The 23,209-nt window shown below is 37.7% G+C and overlaps 1 protein-coding gene across 1 annotated transcript in view; it reads left to right on the top strand.

Moving 5' to 3' along the window:
- Positions 1 to 4,253: 4,253 nt before the first annotated feature.
- The window catches only part of grid2 (glutamate receptor, ionotropic, delta 2), a gene marked incomplete at its 5' end in the record, with an annotated part of 127,323 nt that continues 108,367 nt past the window's right edge, over positions 4,254 to 23,209 (top strand). Inside the window, 2 exons of the mRNA XM_079468127.1 lie at positions 4,254 to 4,485; positions 13,100 to 13,305. Coding sequence (XP_079324253.1) covers positions 4,254 to 4,485; positions 13,100 to 13,305 — 438 coding nt within the window. The remainder of the gene's footprint in view (positions 4,486 to 13,099; positions 13,306 to 23,209) is intronic.

Below are 23,209 nucleotides of genomic sequence, written 5' to 3'. Positions count from 1 at the left end.
TTTGGAAGAAAATATAAAGACCGGATTTTTGAAAACCCCTGATATATAACAAATATTTATGTAAATATATATATACATTTGTATATTATGTTGAAATATTAACATATATTACACACATCCATGGAAAAAGTTAAGAGACCATTCCAAATTTTCACCTAGGCTGCATTTCTAAGTGTATTTTGGCCATTTCGGTCCAGTGGAATTTCAACAAAATCAAACCTCAGGAGTGACAAGTTATCCAACAGCAATGTGAAAGACTTGCAGCAAGACACATGACAAGTATGATAAAAGTTAATCGCATAAAAACTAGTTTTTCTACTTTTTTGCAGTATTTGATGTCTTAAAAATACAGAGCATCTTTCCTGTTATTTTGACCTGTTTCTCCAGTTTTCATTTTCTGCAAATAAATGCAAATAGACAATTGGAGACAATTTTTATTTGAAATTTTGGAAACTTTTTTTAGTAGTTCACAGAATGAAAAACAAAAACAAACATTTTACCTACAGTAAACACTTGACTGTAATTGGTAAATTTAGAAAAACTGAAGATCATTTTGAAATTGTCTCTTATTTTCTCTTCAAATATACAGATGCATGTTTGTGTATTTATATATGAATGTATATGCCTACAGTTTATATAATATATAAACACAAATATTTATTTTACAAGGGATTAGTCACGATCAATCATTAGACAGCAGTAATTCCAAGTAAAATAATCATTTTAACTAATGACAAACAATTCTGCTCTGAAAATATAATAGAATAACTTCAAGTAGGAATCACTGGGAACCATCACATTTTCATTTATGATGGTTTAGGGCTCAATATTTCATTAAGCAATATCTTGTTAACTCAAGCTCGGTTTATTCAGTTTAAAATCCTGTGCATTTCATCAATTAAATTGCATGCTTTCAGTTAATCCTCATTATTTTTAATTTGACATGAGATCAAATGTTGTAGTTCGGTGTATTTGTTTGGATGATTGGCAGTTTATTTATTGTTTTAGAGTCGAAGTTTGTAATTACAGTAGGTGATGTAAAAATGGTGCCGGTCCAGTTTAATTTCAACAAAATCAAACCTCAGGAGTGACATAAAGTTATCCAACAGAAATGTGAAAGACTGACAGGAAGACACATGACAACTGTGATCAAAGTTAATCGCATAAAAAAAAATTTTTCTACTTTTTTGCAGTATTCAGAGCATCTTTCCTCTTATTTTGACCTGTTTCTCCAGTTTTCATTTTCTGCAAATAGACAAAAAGTAAGTACAGAGTGTTGGGGATAAAACACTGATCGCTACTGTGTTTTGACACTGTACAACTCAAAGGTTGCTTGCCTTTGTGTCATGTCAAAACGCTTTTAGATAAAAAGCAATTAAATATTCACACAAAAATTACCAACATAAAGTGTCATATTTGCATTGTTTCACAGTTTGCCTTCCTCGGCTATTAGAGCCAGTTTTGCTAGCGTCCCAGCCTGGCGAAGAATATTTTTAGCTAGCCACTTCCGTTTGGTTTTAGCTGTTTGTATCTGGTGTTTTTTCTGATGTTGGATGAGTCCTCAGAAGCCGCAGGGCGAATTCCAAGCACCTTTTGAAGTGAATTGACAAGAAAACTTGTTCTAAATGAAGAGATGATGACGTTGTTTTTCCATCAATTCATTCGGCGAGTGTAGAGAGATAGGGATGCTCCCCTCCAACTGGGATTCTGCTGTTTACCTCTATAATGTTTACTCAACTTCAAGGGTCTTCCATAAGGAGCAACATAAAGTGGCCTTGTTTCCACATAGTCTTCGTTTCATCTCTCAGCTTGCTTGTTCAGCACTATTGTTTGCGTCTTCGCTTCCTCTCGTTCTGCCCCTGTTGACACTTCCATTTTTTGCCAGAGTTGGCAAATTACACTGCTTCACAGCCCAGCTCCACGCACGATATTTCACCTTCCCCAACTTCAATATGACCAAATAAAATGAGTAAGATAAATGTTCATATCTGGCATCAGCGTTACTGCACATTCGGGAGCCACAGAATGAACGAGGGCATTAAAGGTAAGCTTTGGGGTGGGACAGACTGTCAGTTTGGTGGGAAAAGCCCTTTGCTTCATTATAGAATGGAATAATGTTGTATGGTGTGTGACTCATTTGGAAAATGGTGTACTAACTAAGTTCACAGAGAGAGACAGATCTGCTGCTGTGATTTATATAAATCCTTACAGCTCATCTATCAAGACTCATTCACTCAAGCATTTATGCAGAAAAGAAGCAGCGTCAGTGCTGTCTGATGATCAATGAGACAGCAAGTGTGCATTGTTTATGAATGCAATGTTTATAAAAAAAAACTATATATTTAAACTTGAAGAATGGTATACGACACCTCATATCAAGGGCTTGATTTGTGCCTGAACAAGTCTGATCCGGATCCCTCTCCTGATCAAGCGCTTATGGAAAGCGTTCGTGCTGACCTGTTGCATTAATCATTTCATTAAAAAGCATGTATAATGATTATAATGGAAATGCCTATTTTATTTTGATAATGAACAGGCTGTCAAGTTTGAGGTTCTGGAATATTGTGTGTGCGCGCAAGGCGCCGGCGCATTCGCTGGACTTGTTTTAACAGCAGAAACAACTTGATAAACTCTGTGATGATTATGGTCAAACAGATATGACTATGAGTACGTCATTAGATACTGCAAAGTTTTTACTTTTAGTCAAGATTCCCAGCACTGAGTTTAGGTCTTTTGACTGGTTAAGCAAAAACTTTGAAGTGCCCTTTTTCTTCATCATCCCGCGCCCATAAGGAGATGCCGTAGCCACGCAAAGAATCTGCGCAAGGAATCATCCATGGGGGCCCGAAGTGTCCATCAGTTGTACCTTTCGAAATCCTTCATTTCCGAAGCGCCGTTTGAAATGTGCACTTATGAGCACGTCGGTTTGGAATGACATTTCAATATGGCGACCATGATTATTTTCACTCCGAATTGCCATTCAAAGGGCGATATATCCCATTTGGAACACACTGTGATGCTGCGTCCCAATCCGCATACTCCTAAATACTATTTGAAAGTAGAATTAGTAGTATATCCCAAATCGTAGTCAGTTAAATGTATTCCAAAGATTCCCGGATGGTCTAATACTCTACTACCATATTCCATTAAAAAGAAGAGTGGTCCATTTCAATTTCAACCCTTTTGTGATACTAAGAAGATAAAAGCATTCAAAATTCATGGCCGCTCACTTCCACTAATATGGATAAACAATTTTTATGATGTCACTCTGCACTTCAGCTTCTCATCATATTCCAGGCTGTGTGTGAAACTAAACACAATTAGCTTTTTTTAAATGGGGAGGAGTCACTCAGTATGCCCTGCGCTAACTTCCTGTTTCAATAATTGACATCAATGCGTCACATTTCAAGGTGTTTTCAAGGTATGGGGTTAAAATATTGTGTTGCTACATTATTCTGCTCCCTCTCTGATTACAATGGCCTTCAAGAATGTCTGTGTGCACCTGTGCTTTTGGATGCAGTGTTTTAGAGAGATGGATCTAGTTTCATTTATTGGCCAGGTCAGGCAGAAATGGCCAACATTTGACTGCCAGGGTTCTGATAGAAGAGTCTCTCAAAGTGCTGAATTGTTAATGAACCTCTAAGTAGGGAGGAAATAATCATATTTGCATTGTTTCACAGTTGTAATTAAGGCTATGGAGAACACGTATCGATTAGCAGCACCTTTAGCTGCCAGCATCTTATTGCATTCAAGGATTGGGTCATGCCGTCTCCTTTCTTCCGGCTGGCAAAGAACATGACTGCTTCTAACAAAAGAGAACTCAATTTATTCTCAGGGTTAGTCTGCTGTTTGCAGAACTGGTAAACAATCTGCTTTTATTCTAAACTTTGTAGGAAATCACTAAGGAATTGCACCTGCTTGATACTACATTTTATTTGCATTTGCTCTGTTGTTTAAACGCTCGATTCACTGGAGTCACGATTCACTTGGTTACACTAGATTTCATGTGGTTTGTATACAAGTCAGTTTTTGTGCTGAAATACAGTGGCACGAAAACGTTTTTTTTCTTATCTTGTCAAACTATTACAAGGCATCCATTTGTGCTATCAGATTATTTTGTTCATATGAATATGATCCCTTTAAACTACAGCTTCAGGGAAATCACATCTCTCTCTTTTTCTCTCTTTTTTTGCCCCACAGCCTGTGAGTTGATGAATCGAGGTATTCTAGCTCTGGTCAGCTCAATCGGGTGTATGTCCGCAGGCTCGCTGCAGTCTTTGGCTGATGCCATGCACATCCCTCACCTCTTCATCCAGCGGGCCCCCTCCGGGACTCCTCGCTCCAGCTGCCCACCCACCAGTCGCTCCCAACCCGACGACTACACACTCTTCGTGCGACCTCCTATCTACCTAAATGACGTCCTTTTCCAAGTGGTGACGGAGTACACCTGGCAGAAGTTCATTATTTTCTATGACGCTGACTATGGTGAGTGTTTGCTGATGGCATTACAGAGACATGTGGAGCTCCCTAAGAAAGCATCCATTCAGTGACCCCGCATTAACACACCATTATTACCACCACCGGGGGAGATAATAAAGAATCATTATCATTCTCATTATGTATGTAAAGCAAGATTTTGAGAGAAAAGAACATATGCTGTGAGCCAGGGTTATAGGAAGGGGATGAAGGGGGAGATGATGGAAAAAGCTAATTATGGAGTCAGCAGTTTTAAACACATAGTCAAGGCTGTCACTTGAATACACACTGCCTGGTGCAAAGTTGTAAGGGCGTATCCTGTATTTATCCGTTGGTTTTACACATATTAAATGGAATGGGAAATATACCTATAATATACAGCATCTTATAGGTCCTAGTTGATTTTGCAGCCATTTTTCAATCGTAAAACGTTATTTATATAGTAGTTGTAGATTTGGATAAAAATGGCCTCACTGACTCGTTTTATCCTGTACAGCATTGGTTCTAAAACTGTTTCATTGTAAGGCCCCCTTTTTGTAGGTATGCATCGCTTTGTGCCCCCCCAAATAAAGATGTTTAAGTGATCTTAAACTTTTAGTTAAACCAAAAACATCAATTATTTTGGTGTCTGAATATATAATTCATAAATATTTCAAATGCTAAAATATAAATAGTGTTGTTATCCATGAATTTAAGAATGTTGTGTTTTAATTGTCGAATGTTACACTTGATCAATTTCTGACTTGTGAGAAAAGTTGAATGTGCCCGATCATATTTGGATATAACCCCCCCCCCCCCCCCCATTTGAAATAGTAAGTTAATGAAAGGAAGGTCTTTACATTTCTCAAATATTGAGAGAGAGAGAAACAAGGAGCCAAAGAAATTGAAAGCGAACACAAGCTAAATGGGAGATATTGAGACGGAGAAAGAGTGTAGTAGTGTGTGAAAAGAACTCCATGGTTGATTGTTCCTCTGGAGGGCATGCTATGCCTCAGCACGTTTAGGTTCGGATGAATAAGTACCTGTCTCCAAAGAAAAACGGATGTGGTTTCAGCCACGTCCGGAGGCCACGCGCCCTGCGTAGCTATATAGTAATGAAGCCTTAGAGATTATCTCGCCTTCTTTTGCCTTAGGCTTGCTGGGAGCTTGACCACTGACTCAGAAGATAGAATTCCCGGTCATTTGATGAGCTGGCCTCTGAGCAAGAGGTCTTTCAAAGAGAACAATATACTCTGAAATTGCCTTGACTTTAAAAATGGCTTCCTGGACAATAGAGTTCATTGGTGGATTGATTTTGGTTTCCTCCGTGTCACCCATTTTCAGGTCTTTTGGTGCTGGCGGAGACCTCAGATATTACTCTCACATGTGAGGGTTCCCAGTCTGAGTTAAATATCTTCAGCCAATCATATGAGTCGTAAATGTCATGTGACTGAGGGATCAGTCAACATAAAAAAACGTTTTTTTTATTATATTGCCCCATAATGATATAACTTGGGACTTCAAACGACCTGACAGGGTACCTTTTTCAGCTACACAGACTAATTCTATGTAATCATATGTGTCATGTTTTCCTTGGAGGTATTTGAAAACCCTTGCTTAAGGCTTAGGAACTAATTGGTGTTATCTGTGGAGGGATGTGGGTTACCTAATTGGCTTGTCTTTGGTACTGCATGTGTGCAAATGAAGACAATTAGAGTTGTATAAAGGAAAAAATATGCCATATTTGCTAAACAGTGATTTAATATACTAAGCGGGGACTAAATTTGATCAAGTTTGTCCAAATAGTCAACAAATGGAACTTCATGCTAAGTAAGAGATAATGTACTACCAGCTGGTTGTTAGTACAAAATAAACCCTAACCCCGCTGTGAAATGAAGGGCTCCTGTACCACCCTGAAGGGCTTCATTAAAACATTATTAAATTATTCTGCTTATTATATGCCTTTTTGTCACACAAGTTAATTAATGGACACTTAATATGGATATTTTGAAACATTTGATTAGGTCATTTTAAATACAAACCTTCTTCAGGGACAAACAGTTTACTATTGTCTTTAGGAAAATGCCCTATGTTCAAGAGGGTTTATCATTTGTAAAATATAATTTCATAAAAAAAAATTATATCTATAGGCATATTTAATTAATTTGTAATTAAATCATTTGTAAAGATGACTCTGCTGAGCCTGTGTTGTTTATGTGGTTATTCCAGAACCCTGCAAAATACAGTGAGAAAACATAAAAACTAAAATTCTTACCTAATTTAATTTGAACATTTTACGCATTTTCAGAATCAAAGGTTTGTTGGTCCAACATTAGTCAATGCACATAAACACATTTATAAATAAATCATTTTTTGATATCAACTAAAATAAATAAAGATTAATGCATTAGATGCTATTAAAATGCATGCAAGTTAATAAATGGAAGCTTATTGTGAAGTGTTACCCGTTTTTGATTCACCTTGTTAAAATGCATTATTAAAATGTATGTATTCATATTTGATAAGACATGTCCTAATTTGAATTCCAGTTTTAACTGTAGATCAAACAGCCGATAACAAAGACATGTGTTAAACATTATGTGTTGTCTCACTGTGTAAGGTGAAGTCATTGACCTCTAATACCATTACCATTGTCCATAAACTCAGTTTCAATAGCTTCTGCGTAGCACTTTTAATATTGGCGTAACCTGTCCGGCACTTTGCTAAACCAGGATAAGGTTAATTTCATGCACAGCCAGTCCAAATTAGACGATTTCATGGTTAACAGACAAGTGAACGAAAAAGATTAAGGTAATTGAATCTGCTTTTGTGGAGATAATTATTAATGATCTTGGCCAATGACCCTATTATTCCCTCATGATAACCATTCGGCCTCTGGATCGTGGGTTGGGTCAAGAGAGAGAGAATGAATTTAATTGCACATTGTCTCTCTCTTTTTACTGAACATTATCTTCCTGGAGTTCTGAATATAGTTCTCACTGTTTCATGTAGATAAACCTATAAATGTAAGATCTGCAGCATAAAGTAAACCAGCATTTTTTTGTATTCTAAATACTTATTTCCAACATGTGGATGCTGGTCGCCGTTTCATTTTATTAAATCAGATTTCCAAACAAACTGTGATCATGCAATGTTTTTTTTAAGATGACTTCCAGGAAAAAAACATGTTCTTCAGTTTTATTAGACAACATTGAAAATAATAGTTAGTGTCCTTGGTAACAGAAAAAATTCAAGAAACTACATAACCCTTGAACAACATTAAGCTTATAAAAAAGCATTTCACCACTTCGCAACAGAATCAGTGCAAGGCAAATAAAAATGAAGACTAGAATGTATATGTGAGCAGATAATGATTTATGCGCATGACTAGATCGTGTTATGTTTGTACCAGTTAATACAACTTAATGCTTGAATTATAAATCAAAAATAAAAATCATAGCTATTTCTGCTGTTTCACTTAAAGGGACAGTTCACTCAAAATCTAAATTCTGTCATCATTTACTCTAAAGATATTAATATTACCAAGATCCGCCACTGCCGTTACAATAAATGGCGAGGAATGCAACGCTCAATATGGCCTTTCTAGCAAAGGAAGTGCAACAGCGCATGCGCAAGAAAATGTTAAGAGCCCACTAAGCGGCAATACACATGGAAAGTTCGCGATGTGCAGTTGTCGAAGAAGATCAACACAAAAGCCACACGCCGAAGCGGAGGAGCCTACACACTACAACAAAGAGTTCAAAGTACAAAGTACAATGGAGAACAAATTCGACGACCATTTGTGTGAGGAGATTCGAAAATATTTGCATTTATATAATTCAAGCTTAAGAGAGTATAAAGATGTGTTCAAGGCTGCTAAATGTTATCTCTTTTGTCTGCAATGGTAGAGCCACACTTCTTCTATCATTTATTTGCAGTGGGCCTGTGAATAATAATAATAATATTTTTATAATAATTTTTTTTGTATTGCATTTTACACATGAAGGACACATCTCAATATCGCAGGTCAGTGCTGCCCTCTGACGGTGGAGTATACATACACATTTGTTCTGCTCAGGAAACGCGCGGAAAGTAAGGTATACCCGTTCCTTTAGCAAAATAAAGTTATGATACAGTTTACGTCATATTTTATTATTGATCGGAAATATGCTGTTTCATTTTTGCCAGCGACGTGCATTCTCCCATTCAATTTGATAGAACTGTGGACTATAAAGTTGACTCGGCTGCCCAGAGGTGTTGCAAGCATGGCTTCCGAGTGGCACGACTTCTGTAAACGGACTTTGATTGACACACCCTTGAGTTGTTCCAAAAATTTGTTCTGATGTACACTGAGAAAGATCGAAGAATGATTGTAACCCAAAAGTTCTTGCCCACCACTGTGTACCATTGTAGAAAAAAATAACAGTGGTGCCCCAGAACAGTTTGCTTCCCTACATCCTTCCAAATATCTGGAAGAAACGTACACGGATTTGAAACAACTTGAGGGTGAGTGAATGAACACAGAATTAAATTTTCTTTAAAAAGAAATTAAAGTTCCTTAAACTTCTTCCTAAAAATTAACTTGCATGCAGAATTTTGTTCGTCTCGTATAGAGGAAAAAATCATCAAAATGTTGACAAGCAACAACAGCTAGACAAGTGCCAAAAAGCACTAACCAGCATAAGCCAAGTTGTACCCACATGTAAATCCAAATCGCCCTAACCCGCAGAATTCTTTTCTGACTCTCTCTGTCTCTGTCAGTTGCTCTCTTTCTCAGCGAGATGTGCTGTGACATGAAGGTTTGTTTTTAGCCCCTATTGTTGCTTACTGGTGTCGTAAAGCCTAGTGGAAACATTAAACACAGTGGAGAGGATGCAGCTAGTGGGAAATTCCCAGCGTGAGAGCTCACTCAATCAGAACTCAGCTGCAGGCCTTAGATCTAGCTCTTTCCATTTGGCTCACAGATCCTTCCCAGCCGCATATGAATGTGTCAGAGCATCTTTCTAGCTCTGGAATTTGATTTAGAGACCCCACATTGGCCAAAAGTAGTGCCAGTTCCCTCTAATCTGTAATCAGTTGACAAGAACGGCAAGATGACATGTATTGACTCAAGTATGGCTTTTCAATGACTTTAGTCTCAGGCAGGGACTGACGCACGCCAATCAGGTGCCGTGCCATTGATTCTCAGTTTGATAGAGATAGAAGAAGAAGAGTGAAATGAGATAGACTAGTTTATCCAGAATACTTGTTCACATTTGCTCATTACATTCTGGGTTATTTCAACCCAGTGTTGGGTCAAAAAGGGACAACCCGAACCACTGGGTTGTCAAATAAGCCAATGTTGGGTTGTTTCCACCCGAATTCTGGGTCAAATTTAAACATTTGCTGAGTTAATTTAACCCATTTGATTGGGGTTGTACCTTTTTGACACAACACTGGGTTGAAATAACCCAGAATGCAATAAACAAATGTGAACAATTCTAGGTAAACTAAAATACTCCACACGCTTCACTCTCAATCAATGATTCTCGGTTTTATAACCCAACACCCAAGGCTATTTTAAAGACCCACTGAAGTGCCTTGAAATGCGTAGCTTTGTTAAATATGTTTATGTTATTTTGATTGAAGCAGTAAGTTAGGGTTGGACATACTGAGTGGCTCCTCCCCCTTTTAAAAACCCAATAGTGTTTAATTTACAGCAAAACCTTGGAACTGATGATAAGCTTAATGCTGACTTCACGTGCTCTCGGAATTATCTGAAATATGGGTAAAAATTGCACATGAAGTTGGGAAATTATTTTGATACCGGAGATGGGGCAGGGCTTAAACAATCAACATGGCGGATAAAAGAGAAGGATTTATGCTGTGATCCGCAAGTTTGAATGCTTATATTATATTGTAAATGTAATTTTTGGCAATGATGTGCAAGTCATTTGGAGAGAGAGAGAGAGAGAGAGAGAGATTTACAATCTTTTGATTTAGTCAAAAACGATTCTCTAATACCTAAAAATAAATCCTAAATCATAAAAAATTAACTCAAAACATAATCTACAACAACAAACACCGTATGTTTATGAATTCCTCTACATTATTTTGTAGTACTAGAAAAATCTAAATTAAACCTAAAACTAAATTAAACAATTTACATTTTATTCTCCACTTCTGTTGAATGAAAAACCGTGAATGAATATACTTGTATTCTAAGAAAACTTTTCACCAAACATCCTCAAAAACATCTCAAACAGAAAACGCAATCCGTCACAAACCAGAATGCAATGATATGTTGTTTCCCTCTACAAACAAAAATGACAAAAAGAGAGATTTATAGATTATTGATTGATCAGAGAATGTGTCATTATTTCCCAATAAATTGAAATGTGGAGTTATTTGAAAACACTGTAGTTAGTAGGAAGTTCGGAAGTTGTCTGGAAGTATGCTGGAGATCCTCTGAGTCACAGCTGGGACTCCCTGACAGGAAGATAAAGTAGTCTCTAATGATAATGGAGATGCTAATGCTGATTATAATTACATGTGTATTTTTTGTCAAAAAAGGACCTCATGGCTGTGTTAGCGCTGTGCTGTGTATCTATGTATATTACTCTTCTTTCCCATAACCTTTCCTGTAATGACAGATAGAATAAAGCTTTCCAGACAACATATCTATGAATGGTGGCCTGCCACAACTTCATAGGGTTGCATGTTAAATCATTGCCATCTACTCGTGTGTTTTCACCTCGTTCTACAATAACACAGTCTTGTAGCGTCTCAGTAAACAGCAGCTACCCAGATGCTATTCCAGCACAGGGACTGCTTTGAGTCCCTCTATGTTTGCTTTGCTAAAAACACAAGCTGCTGTCTGCTGGAGCTCTGCCCTCCATGCTAACATGGGAACCCAGTGAAAGATTTTCAGCAGAAATGCATTCGTACATTCGCTCTAAATTGGATTCAGCAAACATATGTTAATGTGGAAGCTTCTGGATCTTTTTCTCATCTTCCATCTTTAGCGACATAGTGGCAGGTTTTTATTGGAGGTTTGGGGGGCAACAGTCTTTCTAACGCAGAAGTCAAATAATTGTTCTGAGCTAGAATCAATATTTGATTTTGTTTTAAACAATATAGTTTATGACAAAAATTTATAATCACAATTTTTCTGCCCAGTGTTGAGATCATGATTATTTAACACAGGTACTCAATTGACTTATTGAAATGAAGTAACTTGTTCATTTAACACTGACTTCAACTTAATAACAAATACAAATACATGTAAAATGCATACATTTAAATGAATGATATGAAAATAAAAATAATTTCTGAAAATTAATTTTGATTAATTCCACAGCGGTAATATATATATATTATGTTATATATTTAATTTAATTATTATATATAATTATGATACTATAGTGCAGCTATATTCAATGTATGTTCATGTCTGTTTTCTTAGTTGTAATTTATTTTATTTTTAAGGTTAAAAGTTACATTTAAGGTGAAGCATCTTAAACAAAGAAGGGATGTATCTGAGATCTCTATTAGATCTACCAAGTTGTAAAATAACATCCTGACATATCCAGAAATGTGCAATATGTTTAATAAGAAAAGATTAAAGAACATTTAATTTCTTGTTTCATGACCTCTTTTCTAAAATCCTCTCCATCAACAAGTATATACTGTTGTGTTAACAGACAAAATGCTAGTCTACCCTGTGGCACAATATGGTATATTTATGTTTTAAAAGCAAGAGTGATATAAAGTAATCTTTTAGTAACTCACGTCTGAAGGCCTACCTGAAGACGTTTTCGTCTGATGTTTTTCTTGAAAAGACTCTCTTCTTTCACATCTCTGTCACTCAGACAGAGTTTCACCTTCAACACCCCCACCTTAAATCTCCCCCAGTTTTCTCATCCGGGTCCCTTCTTTCAGGAACGCTTTGATCCTGCTTTGTGAAATGGTTTGATATCGGAGAGGGGCGTCTGCACAGAAGATGAGTGTGCGGCGGCTTTCTCTGTGAAATACATCTTTTATTTAGCTCAGCCCTCAGACAGCACTTCTCCTCTCTATACCGTAGTGATAAATGTTTGACATAAGTTTCTGCTGCCACCCACTTTCATTTGCTGTTAGCAAGCATGCATGCATCCACACAAAAGAAGATATTTGGAAGAATATAGGAAAGCAAACCGTTCTGGGGCACTTTTGACTATAATTTCGTTTTTCCTACTATGGTAGTCAATGGTAGCAGAGAACCGCTACATGCATTCTTCCAAATATCTTTCTCTGCGTTCATCAGAACAAAGACAATGATACAGATTTGGATCAATACGAGGGTGAGTAAAGGATGACAGAATTTGTGCTTTTGGGTCAACTTTACAATACAAAAATAAAGATGTTATCCATGGTTTTCACCATACTGATGGCTTAGATCACATCCAAAACACTCATTTTCCTCATCTTAAATAGAAAACATCTGTATAGACTCAAAACATACGAAAAGAGATGGGTTAATACTGTATAGTGAATACATTCTTTGAGATTTAACATTTTGACTGCAAATGTCACATGCATAACTCTGGAATAGCCCTTTATTGTCCTTATCCAAATTTTCCTTAAAACAATTGTAACTTACATTATATGTTGTGTTGTTGATCAGATATTCGAGGGATACAGAACTTCCTGGACCAGACCTCTCAGCAGGGAATGGACGTGTCTCTCCAGAAGGTGGAATCCAATATTAATATGATGATTACTGGAATGTTCCGCACCATGAGGGTGGAAGACCTCCATCGCTACAGAGACACGTTGCGGCGTGCTGTGCTTTTCATGAGCCCCGGCACCGCCAAAGCTTTTATAACTGAGGTACATGCACATGCACACTAGCACATTTAAATACATACCACACTATAACATTTCATTTCCACCAGTATTTTATTGCATTGCACAGATGTATTGTGGCTGTCAAGTTTAGCCAGCAGGCATTCTGGCCTTCAATCTGTTAGTCCAAGCGCTTTTTAACCAGCTCACATTATTTGATCTGTAATGCTCACAGCTGCATGCCTGCATAGTATTTATATTTACACAGTTTAAAAACTGTAAATGTAAATGTCTTCGTAAATATATTTTTTTACACCATAGTGTAAAGCTTGTGCGTTCTTTTCATTTCGACTCAACTTTCAGACCCTTTTTCTTATGGGTCATAGTAATTCATTTGGATTGAAAAATGTCACTTGCTTTAATTGCCAATATTTGTAGGGAAGCCATTAAATGGCTTTACTCTGTCCGATAACTCTCTCTTGGAATTAAACCATGAAGTATTGCTTAATCTCACATGCTATTCTCATTCGCCTTTAATTAAAAATATCCCGCGAAAAGCAATCAAAATCCAATTTTAGTGGAACGTAGAATAGGACAGGAACCATCAGTAGTGGTTGAGACTGTGGGTAGCTGTAATGACTCTTGGGTCCGGGGATGATAAGTTGGTCAGGGGAGCTCAGAGTCTTAAAGATATGCTCTTCGGGGAATCATCACAAGACATTTAAACCCACCTCGTTGTTTTTGTTAATGAAGTGGACTGAGATGACATTATTCCTGCGGGTAATGCTGGGTGAAGGGTAAAAAATAAACCAGAGCTTGGGGCCCAGTGCCACAGGAATCCAACAAAACTGAATATGTGGGAGCAAAAAGATTATTTTATTATTATTATTTAACAATTTTATTGAGTAAAATTACATATTTTAAAACGTAATATCTATAGTTATGAGTCCTATGGCTTTTTATTGGAAAGAACAGTTGCCAGGAAATCATATGGAGGTAAGCTAGGTTAGACATGACGCACCTGTACGAGTGAGACTCTTTATCCTATATGTTTTAAATAACATATGTGAAGTTTAATAGTTAACAGCATCTCATGTGAAAAGTAACTGGTTTTACTATACTAAACATGTAGTTGCCATGTTTTTAGCGGACTGTTATTTATAGTTTTAGCAGAAATATCATATAACTGATGTTCCTGTATTTTATTTTATTTCAAATTATATATATATATATATATATATATATATATATATATATATAATCTGCCATATCACTTTTAGTATATTGTATGTTTAGCCTGTTTGGATAGATTAAAGTGGAATCATAAAGAAACATTTCTTGATTTATATTATTATTTTATAAACTATAATTGAACTTTTTTGGAAAGCAAGAGATAAATAGACATTTCAATGCTGATACCCTATTTAACTATATATATGTCTTGTTTTCAGGATTTTTGCACATTTTTATAAATATGAGATTTTAGATTTCACCCACACACTTTTTTAATTGCTTGCTTTTCTAACATTATGCAGAATTTTCACTTTCAATCAGGACAGAAAAATCACCTGTTTCTTGAATCTGGTTGTGTTTCACCCGGTTAGGACATGCTTAGAGTGCGTATACAGAGGGAAACCATGGATTGTTTGTAAACATGGCGCTTGCCATTTGATCAATAAGAGTTTGACAGTTGTAGCCTCATTATTGGCCTTTGACTGCATGCGGTGAGTGTACTCAGGTCTACCTGCGCTACAGGAGACTATTAAACATCTGTTGTGAACATTCATTACAGAGTCTGAGAACTGAGGCTGCTGCATTCCGGTTGTTCAGAAAGTGTCACATAAAGGCTGTGGATCTGGTTTATCTAAGCCTTTTGTCTGCACTATAAAGCTGATTTAAAGGCCAGTTCATTGGACAAGAGACATTCTGGGTATAGTTAGAGACAAATTGCCCCCATTAGAAGTCTTGCAGAATGCAGCTTTCTCTCGTGTGTTTTATGGTCAATCGTGAACATATTTTACAGGGGCGGGTGTTTAATGATATCAAAATACAGGATTGCATTCGTCCAGCTATATGTAGTTTGTGGTTCTTTTGAAGCAACTTTTAGGTTTCCTTGGAATCTCTTTTTCAGTATTTTTTAACAGTTAAACAAATTGAATGTTGAAAATGAATGAAGAAGTGGGCTTGATCATATGACAATGTTGTAGCAACGCATAAAAAGAATGACAATGCTCTGAGTTCCAACCACATTTAACACGATTCCCAATTGTAAATCAATTCTATCCAAGAGCAAGAAGCTCACTTCTTGAAATTCGTTTGCTGTGTCTCCGAAAAAGGATTAGGAAACACAGAAGAAGGTCATATGTGACTGAAACGTCTGTAGGTTTTAAACATCCACTGAGCACTTTATTTTGCACCTTGTGAATGAAGAAGAATGCTAATATCCTGTAATCCTTTTTTGGAGACACTGTAGCAAACAAATTTCAAGCTGCTTGCTCTTGGATAGAATTGAGAACCAACGTACAATACAGTAGATAGCCAAACCCATGTCAATGCTATAATTGATTGTTTTCCGCAAGTCAATCTGGTTTCTCTTAAACCAAACCAGCTTGAGACCTCAGCAATCCGGTTTCCACAGTGTGAACTTTCAACATAGGCTTATTTCCTTCGACCCCATTCCATTCAGCAGATGAGCAATATTACTCTTGCCACGTTTGCTAACATAACAAGTAATTTCCTGGATCCTGTCCTGCACTGACAAAGCAAACGCTTACACGCATCCAGTAGTCTGACAGAGGAAGTCTGGACAGCACGAGTGAAGTGATGGAGTCAGATGGCAAATGGTGTTGTACGGGTGATGGGTCCCATGCCAGGCATTTAACAGGAAGAGGTCAGACTCGCAGTGGATGGATGGGAGATGTGATGAGTGATGTCAGTAGGGCGAGAGGTGAGAGGCTGGTCGAGGAGCTGTCTGTCTGTGTGATGTGTGTAGGGTCGATGTCCATCAGACAGTTTGCTGACAGACTGTTATAGCATGGAGACAAACAGTCCACCCCAATGGAAATTTGAAGTATATTGTTCGAAGAAAACATGATTGATTTGTGTGGCCTTGTTGAGCTGTGTCACTGGCGAGCAATGGTTCTTCATTGCTTATGAACCTTACAGCCTATTGTGTGGCTTTGTAATACTTCAATGTAATGCCGTGTGTCGTTGCGTAATATTTCTGAATATATGGTAAGCGATCACCATTCAGAAAGACTCTCTCCAACTTGTTTTAATATATAAATTTATCATATTTGTTCACGCCATGGAAACAACACATTATAAAAAGAACATACTATCCATTAAAACATAAATATGTTGACATATTTTGCTGTCATGTTTCCCAGCTCAATGTTCATTTCTAAATGTATTTGGCAGGCAGCCTTGCAACAAGGGATAATGCATGATACGAGACCGATCACCCTGTCAGGGTTTACTCCGTGATAATGACCAGCTGACTGCACGTTACGCTTTAAATAATTTACAGAATGGGATCGCTCACAGGCGTCGCATCGCCTGACTGACGCGTGTGAGATCTTAGCACATCCAGCTTTGTCAGATCATTTTCTGTTTGCTCTTACGAATGAATATTACAATCCCCTTGTGCATTACAGATTTGACAAATTCAGCATGTTAGTTCCACGGTCCCTTTTTCTGGCTACAAAAGCAGAATATTTATTCGCATTCAAAGCTGTCGGGCGTGGCAGCTGCTGTACGCCATCAACCCGTGTGATTCACAGGCCTCGGTAACTCTTCAACGTCTGTGGTCACTTCAGCTCAAGGTTATAGTGTTGACTGATGGTGTACGCACACACGGACACGAACACGCATGGACAAACACACACACAAACACGCGTGCAGACGTGTTTAGACAGGCCGGTCTGACTAGCACCCAAGGTCATGCTCACAGAAGCAGACAAACCCAGCGTGTGGACACTGTTGGCTCTCGCTTTGACCTTAAGAACTCTGATTGGATGAGTGGTAAACACTGCCAAACGAAAGATTATTGCATGTGTGTGGGCAAACTGGTGAATAAGAGAAAGAAGAGAGGATACAAATAAAAGATAAAGAAAAACACTGAACGTGGCGAGACAACTCTTGATACATAGGGTGAATCTGCTTTTAAAGGTTTACACGGATAAGACCACAATTGTTTAGGGTAAAGTTATCATAATCAGAGTTTTGGGGTTGTAATGTCATGTATATACCTTTGTATAGAGCCACAAGATACTTTTTTCATTAATATGAGCGTTAATATTTTAAGTGTTTATTCAAGGTGACAATTTGGATGTCGGTACTCCGCCGAGCTCTTATACTGATTGACGTAAGAGAAACCTTCTGGTGTTCAGACAAATCCTTTCCACGGTGGCAGGAAACATGGAGGCCTTTTGAAATACATTATTTAAATTGGAGGATAGGAAATGATGAGTGTTACAGTCGGCATGACATCACTAGTGACTGTGCCGTGGAGAAAGACATTCTGGTACAAAGGGTCTTTGTGATGAATTGTAATTACCAGTCATGACTTTTCGGGATGAAGCTAAATTTAATGCATGACTAAGCATAGGTTTAACTAAATCCGTTCATCTTGATGTTATAATGTAATTGTGAGACTTACTGTGTCTGTAAAAAAAGTCTTAATGTAGCTAATATTGGTTATTGAGTAAAATAATGAAAAATTAGGAATAGAGGATGTTAATGTAGTGTCATATGGAAGTAGCTGCAGTGATGATGTATTTTTATAGGCCAACCTGGAAGTTACTGTAGCATCACACTTGGCCCTTGACACATTTTGCCAAAAGATTAGCTCTCTGATCAACAATAATAATCGGACTACACTAACAATCTTCCCAGAATAACAACATTTTTATGAATTTTGAAGCCTAAATACAATAGGGAGAAATAAAATAATATTCGTGAGTATTATAGTGATAGTTCGGCAATAATTCTGTCATAATGTACTCACACTTTTTTTTAACCTGTATTTTTTACATTCTACATATGTAGTCCCATGTAACTTGTTAGTCACCGCCTTTCTCAAGAAAGTTAAAGGTTTGAAAAATCGATGTGTTTTATGTCATAGAACAAAATAAATTAAGCTTGTGTTAACCCTTAGACCTTATTTAAGATATTCAAACCGAAACGCCATTAGGACGAACACAGAGAAAGATTTGGAAGAATGCTTGTAACCAAACAGATCTTGCCCCATTGACTCTCATAGTAGGAAAAGTAACTTTATATATATTTTTGTTCTGTTGAACACAAAAGAAGATAGTTTGATGCATGTAGGACAGCAAACAGTTCTGGGGCACTTTTGAGTACCATTGTAGTTTTTCCAACTAGGGGAGTCAATGGGGGGCAAAATCTGTCTGGTTATAAGCATTCTTCCAAATAGCAGATCCAATAATCAGAACAAAGAAATGTATACAGATTTGCAACAACTCGAAGGCGAGTAAATGGGTGAAGTATCCCTTTAAGCTTTAAATGAAACATAATTTAGAAAGCCATCAAAGGCTGAGTAGATCATTTGGAAAATGCTAACGTTTGCCTGCTAGCAGTGCAATCAAATGATCCCTCCCTCTCGCGAATCACCATCCAAAGCCACGCCTCCTCCAAAACCCATGAGCACACACACAGACCAGGAGCTGGTTCCAGTGAAGTCATGTCACATTCAACGGTGAGAAAACATTACAGAACAAAGTGAATTACATTACTACAATAAGGAACGTCTCCAGGTACCTGGTGTGTCCACCATTGTCCTGCTGTTTGCACATCGCACATGAGCGTGCTGAGGAAGTATGTTGTCTGCTTGAACAGGGTGCGTAGTGCGATGCAAAATAGCCTGACTGACAATGTACACATGACGTATCATTGCCCTCGGACCGAGGGCAGTAATAGGTCCAATGTTTTTGGACCCTACGCCTTTCACAGATGTTATATAATTATAAAAATTCTAACTTTTCGCTTTACTTATTGATTATTATCAGGATGTTAATAGACTTCCAACCAGCATGACAAAAAAAACGTTTCTGGACAGGATTGCCTACAGTGCCTTTAAGTCTTCTGAGCCATGAAAGAGCAACCACCGAGAAGTATAATGTTCATCATCATAATCATCATCAAAGTGCTTTAAACATCTATCAAAGTACACCCTGTTTAGTTTACACAGCGCTTTGTTGTTATTGCATTAAAGCGAGTCTTCATGATCTCCTCTTGTGATAATTCAAGAAAAAAAACATACTTTGCATAATGCTGAAGCTACAGTAAATAACACAAGCATAAGAAAACTCAGCGCGAGCAGAGCCATGCGTTTGTAACAGGACGGCTGGCAGCTTCTTATGTTATATGCTGTGATGATTGTGCGGAGACGGGGTGGATGCGCTGATTGACACGTCAGCTTTTTTCACTGAGGCTGATGGCCACGGCTGTCAGTCGGCAAACATTTCAGCCCACATGATGGATTATTTACAACTCATACGCCACCATCGCTCGCCACTTCCTTTGAGCTAGTCCTGTCCATTACATGGCCAATTACGCTCGGCTGGCCATTTTCTCATCTCAATCAAATTATCTCCACATTGTGTTTAATTTCGGTGGCGGAGAGCTCGGCCGTTTTTACATGGGGCTACGGAAACAATAAATCACGCTGAGAGTCCTGTTGAATGGGCAAACAGGCTGATATAAAGCAGGCTTCGGAAAACAGATAACACAGCTAGCGCTGGCTTTTTCCATTAAATTGGAATGAAGGAAGACGAATTAAATTACTTATGCTAGTTTTTCTCTTTAATTCGTACATTTTCTAAAACTGGAAGCTCGCTAGTAAAACGTGTGTAGTGGAGAGAAGTGTGTAAATGTAAATTCACAAATATTCTGCGGACTTGCATAAAGCATATATATTGTATTTCTGTATATTTGTGCACAGTAAACTGAATTTTTTTATTATAGTATTATAGATTCACAGTGATGGTGTGGATTAATGGATTTCTAATGTTGACATGCACCTTCAGCAACTTTTTTTCCATTCAGAGATGAAAAGTGTTCCTCAAAACTTTTGCCTCATTCAAAACTCTCATGTGGTTACCTTGGGACGGTCTGATTTCAAAAGCACGCATTCTCATTTATTTATTTGCTATTAGTGCTGCAAGTCTCTCAAAGAGGGAGTTGTTGAATAGTGACACAGACATGTCCTGTGCTGATAAGCCTACAGTGGGTGGATTACCCCCCATAATCCCCTTCCGGCTTCGAGGTCTCCATCACAGTTACGTTGTCGCTACCCATCAAGCTTTGCTTCTGCCACAGCAGCCAGGTGGAAACAGCACTCTGTAGAAGTGTTAGATGCTATCTGGGGACCTCTATCTTGTGGTGGATAAGAGGATGTTGTATTAAAGCGGTTTGGTCAGAAGCAGGCAGATGATGCTGGGGTTGGAGAAGCTATGGGAGCCCTCCGTGATCAAACCGAACTATTGCTCTTGTTAAAGCTCTCAATTATTCCAAGTGTTGTTTTTGAATTGTTCAAGTGCACTCATGTTGTAACACAGGGAATAATGACACGGGAACAGCATTTGAAGAGTTGTGGTGTTTGCATGGTTGCAGTGGTTAACATGGTTAGGAGATAACTGAGAGTGGAACACATTAGGACTCGTAGTAAGAAACTTGTTTCCCTAATGAAAAAGTGTTGCCGTGGATGGAGGTTATGAAAGTTTCTTCACACTGCAAGGTTGCAGATCATTTTTTCTCATAAATGTCCGTCCTGTGAGAATACAACTCCAAATAGAAAATGACAGCAAAACTCATTGCACTTCGAAGCAGAACAACAGCACTGACAAGGACACTGATGGTGGAGAGATTTCAGAAAACTTAACCTCTGTGCTTTCACCACAAAGAGTGAAATCACAACCATAGCGCCTCTATTAGAACCCTGCTGTGCAATTCTTGTGCAGAGGAAAAGATTTGTTATACAGTATGTCAGCAGCTTTCTTTTGTGAAGACATCCCTGCAGTCAAAATATATATAAAATACAAAATATATATATTTGCTGTTCTTATTTGGTCTAGCTTGTTTAGACTGGTTAAAGCAGTCATACAGATACAATTATAATATAGATTTAATGACAAGTTGTAAAGACGAGTACTGAAGCACTTCAATTTTATTTTTACAATTTTACATATTGCTGCTGTCCTTCTAAAAAACCTAGTACCTCCATATTGTTTTATTTTTTTGCCAAACATCATTAATATTAGTAACCCTTTATGTTTGTCACTTGGTTTTAGAAATATCTAACTAATACAAATATGAAAAGGTGCTTGTCAACTTTAACAACACAGTATTGAATCATTTAAATCATTTTGGTTTAAATGAAGTACGGTGAGGATATATTACTCTTTAATATATTACTTTACTCCGTTATGAAAGTTCAGTTGGGTGTATTTTGTTCAAACAGTTGTCAAAAATCTAAAACAGAAAGTTTTTCTGGACCAGCGTTGTTTAAGTTTTCCAAAGTGATCTGTGACCTTTTTATATATTCCAGGTGGGCGTTCTAGGTGAAAGAAAAGAGGCATATTTATGTTCTGTCACCACACTTGTAAGATCAAACATGGTAATGGAGAAAAATGACTTCCATGTTGCCCGTTAAAGCTTCCGGCCTGCTCTCAACACATGAGCCTGCAAGGCAATTATTTGACTTCATGACAATTAGTTCATGTAAGGATCTAAAGTTGCCGAGAGGGCTGCTTGAGGGAAACCCTGTCACCTCGACAAAACAAGACTCGGCGAAGAGAGGTTTGCTGTTTTAGCGATTCTCAAGAACACAGAACCGTGATTTAACTGTATTTATATTTCAAAACACAAGTTATCAATGGCTCTGGTGGGTTGCTCGGTCTGTAAGTACCCTGAAGCTTGCATTGTGCTTGCTGCGGCTTGCCCTTGAGACCAGAGCCTAAATACGGTAAATCTGAGGTTTATTATAGTGAGATCAGGGCTTAATTAAATAGGGCGGTCTGAGTAATTAAGATGAAGCCATTGTCCTCTCAAGTGTGATGCATCTATCATGTTCTCAATAGGAACACACTGTTCTGTTGTACATGACGTAAATTATCCTGCGGTGACACATTTAAAGGTAACAGATGTCATTTTAGCGGCATTAGATGCGGCAAATGGAATTGAAAAAATAATGACGGTTACGTAAGATACACTTTTTTGTCAAAAGTTGCCTTTAATGGTAAAAGAAATGATTTTGAAACCTAAGTTCCAATTGGGATATTGAAGATTTACACTTTCCCTTTACAACCTTTGAAAGTTGACATTTCAGTGCCACAACCGACACTAAATGAAATTGCAAAAGTGCTGATTGGGTTTAAAACTATTTCTTTAATGGCCTTCTGGGCTTTTGTATGTTTGGAAGCGATCATTGTTTGCGCAGATCCATTTGGTGCCGATAGTGGTGCAGAAATTATACATCCTGATTACGTCCCATGGGATAATCTGTTCATTTTCAACCTCTTTTCATAACTAGCTCCGATCCTTTTATGCATTATATTACCTTAATTTTTCCCATGATTATGCGATTATGATTTCATTGCATACCCACATCCTATGTAAGCCCTCCTCGCGTTATCACAGACGCAAGTGGCATAATTATAACCCGTGAACAAGCTGGAGTGTGTTCTTATACGTACCTTCACATAAGTGTCTATTCACACTTGTGTTCGTTGAGCCTTGCGGTGCGCATTCATCATCCAAACCTCCGCCATTGGAGGTTCTATGGAAGAAAAGAGTGACAAATTAGCTTAAAGGAAAAGTAACTGAAAATAACTGAAAATAAAATGCATTGCATTTACCAAGTGCTTGCATTTTAAGGTTCTGCAATTCAATATGGTTGTACAATTACGCTTTGAATATTCCAAATTGA

This window comes from Barbatula barbatula, assembly GCF_947034865.1.
Source record: "Barbatula barbatula genome assembly, chromosome: 11".
NCBI classification, from domain to species: Eukaryota; Metazoa; Chordata; class Actinopteri; order Cypriniformes; family Nemacheilidae; genus Barbatula; species Barbatula barbatula.
Note: the sequence above shows the minus strand (reverse complement) of the source record. Positions and strands in the feature narration are given on the sequence as shown.